At 38.4% G+C, this 16,519-nt stretch overlaps 1 protein-coding gene across 7 annotated transcripts in view; it reads right to left on the reverse strand.

Annotated features, from left to right (window-relative positions):
* MYO3A (myosin IIIA) overlaps positions 1–16,519 on the reverse strand; it is a 122,200-nt gene that overhangs the window by 62,791 nt on the left and 42,890 nt on the right. For all 7 annotated transcript variants that reach the window (XM_065050709.1, XM_065050711.1, XM_065050714.1 and 4 more), the window contains 4 exons: positions 7,178–7,254; positions 5,764–5,909; positions 4,025–4,090; positions 3,455–3,610 (listed from right to left, as the gene is read on the reverse strand). In XM_065050709.1, the coding sequence (XP_064906781.1) occupies positions 3,455–3,610; positions 4,025–4,090; positions 5,764–5,909; positions 7,178–7,254 (445 nt within the window). The remainder of the gene's footprint in view (positions 1–3,454; positions 3,611–4,024; positions 4,091–5,763; positions 5,910–7,177; positions 7,255–16,519) is intronic.

Consider the following 16,519-nt stretch of genomic DNA (forward strand, 5'->3'; position numbering starts at 1 on the left):
ACCAAAAAGCAGATTTTAGAGATGTTTCAGTCAAGATGCTATGGGAGAATATTTATCTATCAAGGGGCATTTTCTCATGCTCTTCCCATTGTAGTTTCTCCAATGTGAGATCTGAGCTAGAAAAGGTTAAGTTGTAACCAGATTTTTTCAGCATAAGGAAGTGAAGACTTTAAAGAAAAATGTATTGCAGTTGCTCAAAGTCAAAAAGTGGAATCTAATGAAGCTCCTTGCTAGGATTCATGCTTTTCGAGCCTTGAGTAGCACAAGACATGTTTGTACTCTAAAATTCATATGGCATATTGTTGTTTAAAGTTCGGTCAGCATATGTTGAGATTTCTCTGGTTACTCAGGGGGTTAGTGGGCTCTGTTTCTCTTGCTAGGTGTTTGGAAAGGATGTGGCACAATAACCTAAAGCAATAATTGGAAGGTTCAATGGGCTCAGTCTAATGCCCTAATGACTCAGTGACACGTAAATGTTAGAAAATACCTCAGGAGCAATGGTGCTAATGAGAGTGACTGTAGGGTGGCTCCACCCTGTGCCTAGAGATCATACACCCTTCCCATGCAGACACAGAACACAAAGATTAGATCTGAGGACCTGGCCCTCTGCAAAAGCCTCTGACAATGTAACAAAACCCAGCATGATCTCTTCTTTCTGAACTTTACCAACTGCACACTCAGCAAACAAGAGGACAAGATCACGACTGTAACAAGAAGACTACCACTGGAGAAGGCAGTCAGAGCCAAATTGCACCTCAGCATGGTGGGCAAAGAGGGTGATTTGATATGGACTGAACACAAGAACAGTGCACACAGGAAGACCCAGTGGCCAGACCTCAGGTATTAACTTCCATACATTTTACTTTTTTCTTTTGAAATACAAAATATTAATCAATAAAGTATAATTTGAGGAGGAGAGGAAACACATACTGAGAAAATAACTGGCTTCCTTACTTTCAGCTTTAAGTCAGCGTTACTAAATTTTTCAAGTTTATATGGCATGCCAATTTATACAACATGACACAATAGGAGGATTTCTCCCCTTGGTGGAAGGAAGGGTTCTTTAATCCCTTAAATCACCTGCCTCCCAGTGACAGCAAGGAGGAGAACTATGCCTTCAAATTATGGATGAAGAGAGCATGAGCAGGAGATCAGGAGGGAACTTTACAAAGAAAGTTGCCAGCCATGGGTAAAAGTTCAGGAATTCTACACTAGGGCCCTAACATACCAGTGTAAAAACAGTCCCAGAACAGGATAATCAAGGAAACAAAGCCAGGAGATTTAAGCTGAGACTTTTTCAGGTGACTTGTCACTACATAGCGTATGTCTTGACTCTGAATCAGATTTACATGATACTTCTGTTGACATCACTTGCTCTGTGCAGATTGAAGGTCAGAAGATACATATGATTAGTATTTAAAGACTTTTAAAAGTATGATGACTGAATTCAGAGAACTGTGTATAATCTTTTAACGATTCAACAGATGAAAAAGCAAATGCCATTCTGTAGTAACATCCTTAAACAGGCTTGGAATTATAATTTCTTCTGAAGTGAAGTGATGTGCATTACTACAATTTCAGCTACTGGAAAATAATATCTGTTTTTCTTGCTTGTACAAAGAAGCACTAGATATTAGGATGGGTATTCTTAGTGTTTCTAGGAGAAGGTTAATCTTTTTATGCATTCATTGCTATAAAGATAATCTTCCTGCAAGTGTAGTCAATAAACATGTTAAAGCTGAGGTGATTATATGTACAGTGACTGTAAAATGTGACTTACTTGCAGTCTTTCATGCTACCTTCACTGATCTCAGGTATGAAAAGACTTGGATAAATCAACGCAAATGAGGTTTCAACTAGTATCGGCCTACTTGTTAGTATTTAAAACTGCTAAACTGAAATATGGACACTACAGACCAAGCTACAAGTTTAACCATGACATTTAAATTGCACCTTAGTTAAAGACATTTTTTTTTTGCACATATTCAGATAAAAAATATTATTATTTTCAGAGAGAAAATTCTATCTTCCTTTGGTAACATTTATGTAGAAATTACACTTGATCAACTGTAAAAGCATAGGTAACTTTATCCCATAGTAAAACATTCCATTAAACTCTGTTCATATGAAGAGTGATCAGTCAATAAAACACATTCTAAACAGGATGGAGAAAGTGCCAAGAGATCATCCCATTCCTGTGCCATTTGACTACTTTGTGCACTTGCAAATCAGCTCACTTTCTTTTTTGCGTTATATAGAAAAAATTCATGTAATTTGCCTTATGCAGCATTTAAATGAAAAAATGAAAGGATTTTTTTTTTAAAGCCTGTGTTTTATAAATCCTTTTTAAAGTCTGGAGTAGGTTGCTGTTTTAGTGCTCAGCACTGACATCCAATAAGCTTGTTTCAATTCCAGAATCTTTCTAGATTAAGCAAATGTCAAGTCTGCACCATATAGAACATACAAATCCAGTCTGAGGCTTAAATTTAAGCCAACTGCATAGGCTTTTACTGAAATGCCAGAAAACAAAAACTACTACTCATCCCACAACCGCTTACACAAAGTCCATGAAAACCTGAAAATCATAAATTATTAGAAGTAAATTTTTCATTATTATCTTCAAAGGATTGAGTAAACAGAAAATTCTCAAAGACTTGAACCAAAGACTGCTGTATATACTGTTACTATAAATATGTGTGAAAGGAAATGTGGCAGATTTTAGTAGTCTTTTTCCATACATACGATAATGCCAAAATAGAGACTGGATTTTATGTTCCATTTAAAAAAATGTTATCCTTTACCTTGAAGCACAGGAGAAGTTGTGCCACTAGTACATTAATACTGATCTTCTACTACATTCACAATCTGATACGTGACTTCAGTGTACTGAGTGGGGTTTTTAAAAATTGTAAAATAGACCCACGCCATTTTCAGTTGTTTTAAATAAAAGCCATCAGGTGCTAAGTGATTCAGGCAGAACTGATATTACTAAATACTAGTGGAAGAAAGAAAGTATCTATTGAATAAGACATAAGATTTGAAATTTGCAAAACGAGGTCTAGTATTACTTCTTTCAGTCAGTAGCATTCAATTCTTGCAGGAACCTGACTAGTTACTTGTAGCATACTTTCTTAAACTAAACATTAGCTGGCAAATGTAAGAAAATGCCAAACATTCATTTTGCCTAAGCTTTGTTTTCTGAAACCTGGGATCCTAATCTGCATCTGGAATCACAGGAGAAAGGGGAGGCACTTCTAAAGATTGTTTCATCCCACGTGTGAATCATGATGCCCCTTTCTTTCCATTGGCTCTATAGGGGACCCCAAAGATAAAGCTCTCTATTTTTTGGCCAAATAAAGTTATGAGAGGTGAATCTTTCTCTAAGTTCTAGCCATTCTGAAAAAGAGAAAGTGTCAAAATTGTCACGACTAGTCTATTTTTTAGCTGGTTTTACCTTGCCTTTTCAGTGACTCCCATTTGTTGATGAACATCAATAAATTCCATGAGTTGCCTTTGTAGTATGTTTTCTCTTCCTTCAATTTGCTTAATAAAATCATGCTGCAAAAGACTAGATACTGTTGGACGCTTCTCATAATCTTTAGTCAAGCACCTGTGCTGGCAGAAAAAGCATATGATCATTGAGGGATCGCTGTTAAGTTTTGAAATGCTTGTCTGTAGTTCAATTATACCTCTATAATAAATAGAGGTATCCTAATCACAACAGTTCTGTACTGAAAATTGTAAAGATTTCATGGAATTGATGAGTCCAACAATTTAAGTTACTGCATTTTAAAACTAAATATTCTGTAAATTAAGAAAAACAGAAATATCAAGTGTGTTAAAATGTTGTTATTTCATGTTTTAAATCTGGAGTCTCACTTGGAAGTCAAACTGGGTTTGCAAACTAGGTTTTTAAGGGAAATTATTAGTAACAACAGCTTTCCATAGAGAATGCAAAGATGTTTTACACATGACATTTACACATGTTCCATATTCAGCTACAGTGGTCCCAGTTGTTACTCACTTGTTAATGAAGTCATTGAATTCAGGTGACCACAGTTCAGGCTGCTGCAGTGTTGGAGGAGGATTCCTGTAAAGGTCGGTGTGATTATAAGTTAATAAGCTACTCACTTGACAAAAACAACGTGTGAAGGCAGGCTGAGTAATGAGTTTTAGAAGACCACTGAAAAAATATATTGATTTCTACTGGTAAAAGGAGCACAGGTAGATGATACAATGCCTCACTGGTTCTCCTGCTTTACATAACTAACAAGGAGAAATAGCATGGAGATGATGTGCCAAGCATAGCTAAGAATCACTATAATTTTTTCAATCAAATCAATAAACAGAAATTAAACTAACAACCCATTAATCACTATTCACTTGTAATGGCAAGTTGCTCTTTTCAAGCTTGAAAGAATATAGTTTCTTAAGAGAAATTTTAAAAATAATTTCTATTTTAAGTTTTCCCCAAAAGACCAAATAAATCAACCTGCTGAACAAAGTGTCAGAACGAGCTAGCTCTTTATTAACTATTTCTCATTCATCAGGAGATAAGCAGAACTCAATACAGATCTAGTATAAATAAATACTACTACTTTTCTGTTGTTAGAGTTGTTTATTGTCAGTGTTAATGTGATTCAAATTGTTTTAACAGTCGTCTTCCATTCAAATACAGGTGCCATTTTCACTGAATACAGTCATGAAGACAAAAGGAATGACCTATAGATGGGGAGACTTTTCTGACTATTTTCAATCAACCATCACAACTGTTCTTCTTTAACTGCTACTTAATGTTTACTCTATCACTTTCAGGTTTTGCTAATGGAATAAAAGGGTATTGATCTTACATTTGCTCTGGGGCAGAAAGGTGCCCAGTATTTGTGGGGGTATAAGCTAGATTTTTTTTGAAGGCCTAGTTGAAATTACTGACCACAATGTTTTGTAAATGCTTTTCCCACAGCAAGTAAAGGTGAGAAGAGCATTCATGCTCTGCTTCAGTGCCAAGTCTGCCAAGACTTCTTAAGCCTTAAGGTTAGTTAAACTAATTTGAGTGACTTGGCTGAAAAGGACTTGAAGCACTCATGTACTATGTGGTCTCAACTGCTGTGCTACTGCTCCAGCTGTTAGAGTGACATCCACAAACCCCTGTGTGATCATCTCCTACAGACTTTGAGACTGATGTTCTTTGAAAACCTGCAAGTTGTGCTTTGGGTACTTTTATCTCCAGCTTCAAAGAAAACACAAAATAAATTGCTATTTGCACTGCCCAAGGACAGCAACACTGGAACTGCCAGGAACAGCACAAGCTAATGAAAAGTGGCAAACAAAATGTATGTCAGTGGTGGAACAATACTTTGCTTCAAAGGACATGAGACAACTCTTGAGAACAGGTATGGGGCCTGTTTACCACAGTAGCATATTCAGACTCCATATTTCTATCATAAGTCATTCTTTGTAACAGAATATATGGGACTCAGCTAAGGCCTGTGCTCATGTATCTTGGGGAGCCATCCACTCAGGAGAAGGCCTTATGGCTGTTTCTCAAATGTAGCCACAACTAGCTCTGAACTTCTCAATGTGCACACATGGTTGAAGCAGATCCTGAAGAAAATACAGCTGGACAAAGTATTTCTCATCTCCTCCTAATATAAATAATATGAAGAAACTCCACATACTTATACAGTTTAAGTTTGAAAAACTTAACAGTTAAAGAAAAAGTTCAGTCTAACCCAGCAAGAAATATATGCATCAAGATATTACCTGGGTATTTTGAAGAGTGCCCTCATAGGGTGCAAATCAGCAAGGGGTGGATCTCCATCTCCCAACTCTATTGCAGTAATACCCAGTGACCACGCATCACATCTGGCATCATAGGAGCTATCTAGCTGCTGCTCACAGGCAATCACCTGTTGGAGTAAAATACTGGGGTGGTCACTGGATAGTCAAATGTCTGAATTTAAGAGCATACCCACAGCTGGGGGGAATCTCTTACAGGATGGAGATACTGGCTAAAATAAACAAACATGCATACATTTAGCAAGCCAAAGCACCCTGCTGTTGAAAAAAAGCAACGTTTCAACGAGAAAAAGCAGGTGACCATGCACACCAGGTTCTCTGACTAGATGTTCCCTGATCTGACAAAGGGTGCCAGTCCTTGGCTTTTTCAGCTGCAGGTGGTAAACTGCATCCTATGGTTGAGGGAAGTCGCAGGAAACTCAGCTAAATCTCTTTTCTATGGATTATTCCTGCAAAATAACTAATGGAGCTATATTGCTCCCTCTATGAAGTGAAACAAGCAGGAGAGCGGTAGTTGAATTCTCTATCTCTATTCAGCCAAATCAGCCAGTTTAAAGATCAAGTTAATTTCTCGACAATGTGATAGCCACTGGACTACAGTAAATACTTCCAATTTCATATACATTTCAGCTTATCCACAATGTTGGATTAATCTAGAATTTTTCACCCCATTAGCTACAGGTCTAAAGCAATGTGTATCCCATTAGCTACATGGCTAGATGAATATGTATAAACAGGGCATGTTTATAAAAATACATGTGTATAAACAGAGTAGTTTCATGTGCTATAAATAGATGTATATTTATGTGTTTGCATGCACACAAATAGTGTAAGCACATAGGCTTATTTATAATGATATATTTTTCCTGCCTCAGCCTAAAATGTATCTTCATATGCTTCAATTTCAGGCTGGAAAAATCTCCAAAGATACAAAGTACCTCTTATTTATTCATAATAACCTCTTCCATTTCTTGCTGTCAGCTATGGATATATAGTGTCATAATCTTTCCAGGTGCAGAAATCAAAACAGAAATGCTATAATGCATCACAGTACCACCCGGGGCTCCTTCCATCCACGGGGAGATACCCATAGTTTCAGAGCTTGGAAGACTGGAGAAAAGCAACGGTAGTGCTCTCTTCTCTTTAACATTTCATTAAGCAATTCAACATCTTGCTCCCTGGCTATAAGCTTGTAATTTCAAAAATAAACCCCATTTTAACTTAATCCTTGCAAACACATAAGAAAAAATGGTTTTAAAGGGCATTGCTACTTCATTTGGTGAAAGATCCAGTGGTAAGGAAGACAGACAAAGAGCAGAAATGCAGAATGCGGCAGCTTGAATACCACTGCCAAAATGTTTTGAAAGATGAATCTAACCTCTGGAGCCATCCAGAACGGGGTGCCCACGGAGGTGTTCCGACGGAGGCGAGTGCTGGTCAGCTGAGCAGACACACCTGGAAGAACGAAGGGAAGCTATAATCAGAGCAACTGCTATTTCCATCCAAGACAGCCCTTCTGAATGGTGCCATCCCTGTCTTGTTATGCCAAGACTTCCTTTGCTGCAGGTGAATCTCAGGTACATCTTTCCAGTTCTTTGGAAAGAGCCGCCCAGTCCTGAAAGGAACTTGGCACTTCAGCTGAGGTTCTCCACATCCTTTGTTTCCAGTGTCTTCAGCAGGACCAGAATTTAGTCCCAAAGGAGCATTTCATTAGTAATCCAATTCCATATATTTTGACTGGCTAATTACAGTTTTTCTATAGTCTGTTTCAGAAGAGTGGTAAAGTACTTTAGGAAAAAAATAACCAAAAACCAAAAAACACCACCACCACCAAACCTACTGTGCTTTCCACGGATTCTTTTTTTCTGTACTGACACTAGACCTCTGTTTCATTATTTCTATATTTCAGGTTGAACACTATAAAAGATATTTATCTCTTAGCTGCCCTGCCATAAAAAAGAAGCAACGAAACAATGAAACCTCAAAAATCTTACAAAAACAGAAGTCTCTCCATGCTCAAAGCACATTCGCAAAGCAACATCAAATGCCTGCAAATCAGCTTTGTAACATGAGCTGTAGTTTAAGGAATTAACTATTTCAGGCCAAGAGCTGGAAAGTGAACTCTGAAGTCTAAAGATCCCTTGTAGTTTTAAATTAAAAGACACTGAAATACTAGGAATTTTAGCGGGCCACAGCACACTTCTGACCAGCCTGCCACCAACCTCCTGCCTTGCAAAACAAGGGTGTATTGGTTGGTGTATTTGGTGTATTGGTATAGAATATCTCTAGTGTGTGCACAGAGGAGAGTACAAACACGGAGAACAACAGCCCTTCAGCTAGCATATCCTGAATTATAATGGATTTATGAGTCACAGTCAACTGTGAGGTTCACCAGCAGCTTGTTCTGAAGTGGATGGCAAGAAAGGTGCTGTGTTCTACTCTTGTTCCAAACCCAGTCTGATTGACATTGAGGCTCATTTATTTTGTCTTCATACATATGTCTGCTTTCTATTTAAAAAAGAAAAACGCCTCAGTTTCACTCTGTGAGTGCCATTTCATTATTCTGAAATAGAAGAAGCTCCAGTGAACACCACTGGCCAGTTTCAACTCTGTACTGTCTGGTCTGAACACACTTGACCTTATCTTCCTGAAAAGCCTGCAGATGGTTCATAATAGCAGCAATTCACATTAACTGCCCAGTGGAAATACTAACTAAACCTCTCTCTAGAGAGAATTTGATTAGTTTGGGTATTTTTCAGTGGAGGTCAAGAAACCACAGAAGGCTCAATCTATTTTTATTTTTACTCTAAATCTATATGTTCAGCTCTGATCCACAAAATATCTGCATTTATCCATCACAGAAATGTATATAACTGCTGAAAATAAGGCAGCAAGAAGGATCCCGCCTGTTCCTTTGAGACAAACACAACCATTGCTTTTGTGGCTTCCACCCTCTAGTCTCCTGCAGGCTGGAGGAGGTTGAATCTTTTCCTCTCTCCATGCCTGTGGTAAGTCCAACACACGGTGTTTGCACCATGGGAAGCAGGACAATGGGAGTCTTAGCACAAAGTCCATCAATCCTGCTTGGGCCCAGCTAAGCAGGGGCTTTGTTTCTGCTACTCAAGGAGTTGTATGAGATCCAGCTTCTGGATCATGGAGTCTGTGGCCGTTCCAAGCCCTCAGCAAAACACGTCATTCAGAGAGCGAGGAGTCAGCACACATCACCATGGGTCTGTCACCAGTGCAGCGATGCACATGGACAACACTACGTGATCCTCAGTTGTGGAGGGAGAGGAGGCTACTCTGGCCCGTCCCTTTCTACATGTTGAGGGAGTCCCCTGTGCTAAGCTCTTCTTTGCAGTCTTGGATGAGGAAACTGGATTCAGATCTGCAGGCAAAGAAAGGCACTAACTAAATGTTTATCATTCCAGTGTCAGATTTTATAAATAATCATAACTATCTGTAGAGATACAGAACAAAATACAAAAGGAATATTAATGTGCACAATCTTCTCTATGCACTGTTGTTGTTTTTTTTTTTTCTCTTTGAACTGTAATTATTAAATAAATTAAAGGAATTTTTCCGCCTCCCACTTTTTTGCTTTAGTAAAGAGCTGATTTAATTTGAATTGTTCACTACTACCTTCTTTAGGCTCTTGGCATTTTTGTTTAATTTTTGCTTGTTTGTTTGGGTTTTTTTATCCCTTTGCTCTTAGCAGTAAAGTGGCATTCCAGATTATGGAATGTAGATCTTATGACAAATGATATTTCCTTGGGCTTTTTCTGTGTATAGAGGAAAGATGATGTAATTCCACACTTAGTAACATTTCTTCCAGCATTTCAGTAACCAGCCAAGCATGTAGCAGCCAGCTTTTTTAAACTTGTATAGTTTCTGACAAAAACATCTTGCTCCTCCCCCTTCCACTTTACTATTGCTTATTGCAAAATAAGTCAAATATTGTCCTAAGAAAATCTAAATATACATCACAAAATGGTGTTTTATTACATGTAAATTGTAAATTTTATGGAAGTGAAGAGGTTAATAAATAAATGCATTAATAGTATCAATGCACACTATACCCAAAATAAAATATTGTACTTATAGCTGGAAAAAGCATTTTGTTTGTTTGCTTGTTTGTTTGCTTTCTTTTTTCAGGCATTAGTTTGCTAATAAAAACTGGAAATCAGCAGGGTTACACTGTGAGTATTATTCTAGCTTTTCATTGCAAAAACTGGCATACTGGAAAAACATTGAAAGTAAAGCCATCTACTCATGACCTTAGCACTCAATAAAATAAAAACAGTGCAGAAATGACCTTTCTATTATTAGGAAAGATTTGTCTCACAGTAGCGCACAACCTGAGTAGACACTGTTCTGATCTAAATTGGTAGGCTGTACAACACTGTTTTATGATTATGTCCTGTGACAGAAGTATGCACATTTTACTGGTTGCTGCTAATGGGGCAATGGAAAGCCCTAGCAAATTCTACTAAATCCACCTTTGGCGTGCAGCAGTGAGGCTGCATTCCCAACTCTGAGTTCATACATAAGAACAAAGACCCTACCCCAAAGAGTTTACACTGGATATCACACTGCCTCTGGCTACCTCTTCCATAACCCTTCTGCATTTGTGCCTTTAGTGTCCACTTCCCTACCAAAGCATCCTCTTCATCATCTCCTTTGGATTAAGAACCTCCAATTCGATCATTCCACAAGGTGGTCTCTGGACCAAAACCTGCTCACACTGTTACCCTTGCGGATCTAAACAGGCTAAAACATTTCAAATTATTTCACAACATTTCACAACATCTCTGTCCCATGGTATGAAGGCAGTCCCTGATAGATCACTCAATTCTAACATTTTTCCAGATCTGGCAATGGGTCCTAACAGTTCAAGGTTTTCCTTTAGCAACCTATGCTTCACTTTGAGAAGAAGCCACCGTCCTTGTCAAGATGCAGACAGGGAAGTAGCTACTGCCCACGCAACAATGGTGGGAGTTATAACTCCTCTGTAATCGCTGTTATCTTTCACACCATCTCATTTCTGTGTTTCCTTCTTTCAGATTGTATTTGCGTAATGGTACACATCCAGACAGGATCATTTCAGACCGATCAGCTGCAATGCATATAAAATACTAAAAAAATGATACATACAATTCCTCCATACTTCCTTAATGACAAAAGACAACAGGGAAATAACAAGATTTAAACAATGTAACTCTGATAGTCCAAAGGGCAAATGTCACAACAGACCAGGCATGTAACCACATGCCATGTATTGCAGGTATAGTGGCATCTGCATTGGGACTGTCCAGGGAAATCAGAGTGCTTCTCCCAGGTTTACTTACTTAGCATGGATAGAAAGCATAAAAATATTTAAAAGAAAATGTCACTAACAGGCTATAAGGTCACAAGTGGTTGGTTTGACAACTTTAGAAGAGATGTTTCAGAACCTTTTTCAAACCATGTCAATACTCAGAATTCCTTATAGACTATTAACTGACTCAAACACAAACTTTCAAATGAAAAGAACATGGAAGCAATATAGTTTCCTTGGGTGAGCTGTTGACAGAAAAGCATGCTTGAGAACTTCTGCTCAGTGGTAAGTGCTCAAATTAAATCTAGAACTAAAATTTGGTTCTGACCCATAAGATGGAAATAAACAAATAGGGAACCAAGTTGAAATGAGGAGTCCAAAAATACAAATATTTGACAGCCTTTTCTATTGAAAGGTGTTACGTTACGTTATGATGAAGCATGACTTCTTTCTCATAAATCTATACTGCCTACTCTCAACTACCTTACTGTCCTTCATATGTTTGGAAATGATTTCCAGGATTATTTGCTCTGTCACCTTCCCAGGGATCAAAGTGGGGCTGACCCACCTGTAGTTCCCTCAATCCTCCTTCTTGCCGTTCTTAAAGATGGGAGTGACAGTAGCTTTCTTCCAGTTTTCAGGAACCTCGCCCAATCTCCAAGACCTTTCAAAGATTACCAACAGTGGCATTGCAATGACATTGGCCAACTCCCTCACCACTCTTGGGTGCACCCCATCAGGTCCCATGGACTTATGTATGTCCAATTCATTTAAATTAATTCATTAAACCTGATCTTCCTCTATGAGGGTAAGTTTTCCTCACGCCAGTCTCTCCCACTGGTCTTACAAGTAAAGATTGTGGTGAAAATGACATTGAGTGCTTTGCCCTCTTCCATGTCCTTTCTTACCACATTTGCTGTCTTTATGTATTATTATAATACACATAGTGTTTTAATGATGAAAACTAATTTCCCAAACACTTATGAAAATGCACATTGCAAATGCAAATCTTTCACTGAAATAGGGCCCTCTACAACTGAAATGGCCCTCTAGAACTCCAGAAAGATCAAAAGCTTAGTATCCAAGAAGACCAGGTATAGGAACAGCCTGGGAGATGAAAAATCATGGTGCTTACTACAAAGCTAAGAAGCATGGAGTGAAAGGGGGATCAGAAAGTGTATCTGTACTGTAAAATGTAGAGTAATAGAAATGGAAACTAAAAGAATCAAGGTCCAGTGGCTTTCACAGTAAACTCACCATAAGGATTAAAGACATTTTTAGGCATATAAGGAACAAAATGAAATCCTAACCAGGATACAGAATCATTACAAGGTAACTACTGATAATAAAATGGCGAACACTGACCTAAAAAGAAAAGCAGAATGTTCACTACGTCTATGAGATATATAATCTCTTTGAAACAAAAAGTTTGCATACAGATTCTTTAAGAAATCAGAGAACTTTTGTATGACAGGTGCCTGGGCAAGGAGGTTTGGCAGCGTACTCGAGCTTCCCTTAGTCTGTAATTCTGGCTGCACCCTTTCTCCATGGCACTCAGCATAGCAGGCGACCATGGGCTTCCCTCCACATGCCCCCGACAGTTCAGTGCAGCATGAGGCCAATAATTTAATCGACTCTCATGCTCCAGGGCTTCAGCTGGACTCCCGAAAGGAATTCACATGAACGCTTGTTTTCCTGATGCACAATTGGCCAGATGTATTTAGGTAGGAGAGCAAGTCTTCTCTGGAGCCTCAGGGATTTGTGAAGCTAGACACAATCTGGTGCAGTATGCTGGTGAGGAAAGTCCCGCCTTCCTAGATGCTGCCTTCCTCACATAGATTTCAAACTGGCTGCCACTTTTGAGATGCAAAAAGGATTATTTTCTTCCCCTATATGACTGGGAAAACCCTGGAGATTTTTCTCCTTGTTATATGACATGGTTTTCCTGTTAAAATTATCTGGGTTACTGTCAACATTTATACTGATGGGACAGAATATTTAAAATATGTAAGGACCGGAATACTTCAGTACAAATAAGTCATTGGGTTCAACTTCCAGTTGAAAGTGAATGGGGTTTAGTATACACAGGTGAAACCAGAGGGTTTCTAAAAACCTCAAGAAATGTCAATTTTGTGACCCAACAAAAAACCAAGAGGAAGTCTTTGCTGGCCATAAAGGGCTATTTTCTCACTTCTTGTGTCTCTGGCAGGCAGCACAAGCTTTTTGTGTCAAGCTTCTTTAATGTTTAAGCCACCAGTGACATCTTTATGTGAATTAGTAGAAGAAAATATTTGAAAGACCAATTGAACAGCTTATCCTGGATACAGCATTTGGCCACATGATTTCTTTTTGTTGTTACTGGACAGCACAAAGGTTTTCATTCACACATGGCCCATAAAATAAGTTTTTAAGGACTAAGCCTTCAACAAAGAATTAAACATTGAACAATGAAAGTGCTCCAAAGCTCAAGTCAATGCAATCCATCTTATCCTTGCTAACCCTAGTTTGAAAAATTTGGAGTTATTACTTTGATTGGGTTCAAAGCAGTTTGACAAGCTGTTCATGAAGAAAGCTTTCTTCAAAGTCTTTTACTTTGATTGGCTTCTGCCATAGTCCCCTAGTAAATGCTTTTTAGAAGCAACATGTGAATGTCATGCTATATGGTATGCAGAAATGACAACACAATAATAGTCTGGTTTTGATCTGAATCAGTGAAGCAGACAGCTTTATTATGGATGTATGCTAGAATGACTAAGGCAAATACAAGTCTTGCTATGATTCATTGCTTAAAGTAAGCTAAGGGCAGAAAGAAAATTTTATTTTTGTATACTTTCAAATTAGATTATTTTAATTAATTGCTTCATTTTTGCAGAATGATTCAGACAGCATTTATAGCTAATGCAGGTCAAGAAGAAAGAGACGCAATAGGATACTCTGACTACTCTAGAATAAGTGATCTACAGAAGTCTGGAAAACTACCCAAGGTCATGCTGAGCTCCTCTTCAATGTCACCAGGACATGCAAGGCTGGAAGCCATGATTTATACTAAAAGAGACAGAGACTGAAATGTCCTTCCCCCAAATACCCCAATACTCAAACTTGGATCACTCACAATTCACTTCTCAACCTACTCCCTGAGCACAAGGTGGCTCTAGACTCCAAGTCCACTGCAGCCCGACCTGTCCTGCAGCTGTGAACCTTCTCTCCCTCTGCTGTGCTCCGTGACACACGAGGTTTGCTAAGCTGAGCTGTGATCAGCCAGCAAACTGCATCTATCAAGCCTCTTCGTGGTAGAGAGAGGTTAAAGCACTGTGTTACAGCAAAGGAACACCAGAGCTGGTCAGGTGTCACAATGAAAGGATGATGCTTAATGCTGTGGTTTCCCTCCTCAACCTTCGACCCAAGATTTCATATGCTTTCCCCACAAGACCAGCAGAAAGCTCCCTCATGCATCAGAAAACCAGGCAAGGTGAGCAAGAAAGCAGATGGAACGATTAAGGTGGAGTCTTACCATGGTCTTATGAATTACTTTGAGATTGTACCTAGTCATTTGGACATGCAGTACAGCGTAACTGATTTTACTGCTCTTGCTTTGTCATTATAGCAGCTGCTGGCTCATCCACACTTCAAACACTCAGCCTGTTCAGTGTAGTCACAGAATTTTAAATATTTTGTCCTGTATTTCTGTATCAGAATAGGTATCAATATAATACAATATAACATAAAAAACCCCACGTATGCATTCTAACTCAGGTTAAGCTATTGGTTCTTACACTAGTAGCTGTAAAGCACTGGCTAACATTCCATAATTTGTAAGGAAGAAGTAGCACACCACTACTGACTCACAACAGAGAATGTTGGCAGAATTACTACACACTCTTTCTACGGAAAAAAACCCCAAAACAGTAAGTTTATTTTATGAACTCAACTGAATTATGAAAGGAACTTAGTATTTGCATTTAGTATTGCCTAAATGAAGTTATGTATGCATTTTAAAGGAAAAATAGAGTTAACAGAAAAATACAGTACAAAAAGAGAGTGTCTTCCAATTAGCTTGTTTCACCAAATTGCAATTTTGAATAATTAGACCATCTAGAAACATCAGCATTAACTTTTCCTTGGCTTTTAACTTTGGATGACTTCAGATAGCCTTAAAAGAAGAATGATAATTCTCTCTGTAACAAAATATTAATGCTATTACATTTCAAACACAAAAACTGACTTACGTCAACCTGCAGTTTCCAAACTACATGGAATAAATAGTTCAAGTACTAAACAAAGCAATATCCATTTTCAGTATGTCTCAATAAAGTGATACAGTATTCCCTCCTCCAATCCATTTTTCCCCAATGAGTCACACTTAGCTTAAATCTCTAATTGCGTCAGGCTTCTGTACATCCATGATAAAACCATGCTGACTACATGCAATGTACAGTATCTGAAACTGCATTTGGAATGCCAAGACAATATTCACACACAACTTCTAGATGTAACACTTCTAACATTTGAAACAAAAGCAGAAAAATGCAAACTAAGTATGTCTGATCTACAAAAATCACCTGATCTTCACTATATATTCCATTAATGTTACAGTACATGTTAAACTATGCAATCTCTTTATCCACAGTACTCAAGGAACCCTTAAAGTCATTATTCTTTGAACTGCATGCAGAACAGCTGGTAATTTTCCACCATCTGCCAGCACCAGTGAGATTGCCATTACTTTCTTCCCATATCTTCCACTGGAACCTGCTTTACCTATAAAAAAAACGTAGGTGTTTCCTACGTATTGCTTATCCAGAGACTCTAATGATGAAGAGTTTCAGATACCACTAATTAGATGCCTAAGAAGAAACTGAAAATGGACAGTGCCAATCCTTTTCAATATCCCTTCCCCACAGGGACAGTATTAGGCAAACTGAGGGGAATCAAGGTACCTCTTGTAATTCGAAATAGGCTTGAATTCTGAAGATTTCTAAAGATTTAATGAGTCCTCCAATATTTTATTTTCATTATGGGAATGTGAATATTTCTAATATCCATCTAGAGGTCTGATTTTTTTTTTCAATGACATTTCATGGTAATAACATCAACAGTCTAATTACACGTGGTATGAAAGTATGCTTTCATTTGATGCATAGAAGGGCATGGCCTTCAGCAAGGAACAGTGCTACTGGAAAACTATGTATTTGCCTCAGTGGTGGAGTATGATTTACATTTACATTTTTTCTGGGGATTTCCAAGACGACAGCTGCTCTTCCTGAGATAGTTCCAGTCTGTGACAGCAGGCTTCAGCAGCCACGGAGAAGTATGAGCTACCTCGGCTCTTGTTCAAGACTAGCAGCCTACAAGGTCAGCCCTCAAAACCAGCTGAAGAGGAATTTTCCATCAGCACCACACTCC

Source organism: Columba livia, chromosome 2, assembly GCF_036013475.1.
Source record: "Columba livia isolate bColLiv1 breed racing homer chromosome 2, bColLiv1.pat.W.v2, whole genome shotgun sequence".
In the NCBI taxonomy this organism is placed as follows: domain Eukaryota; kingdom Metazoa; phylum Chordata; class Aves; order Columbiformes; family Columbidae; genus Columba; species Columba livia.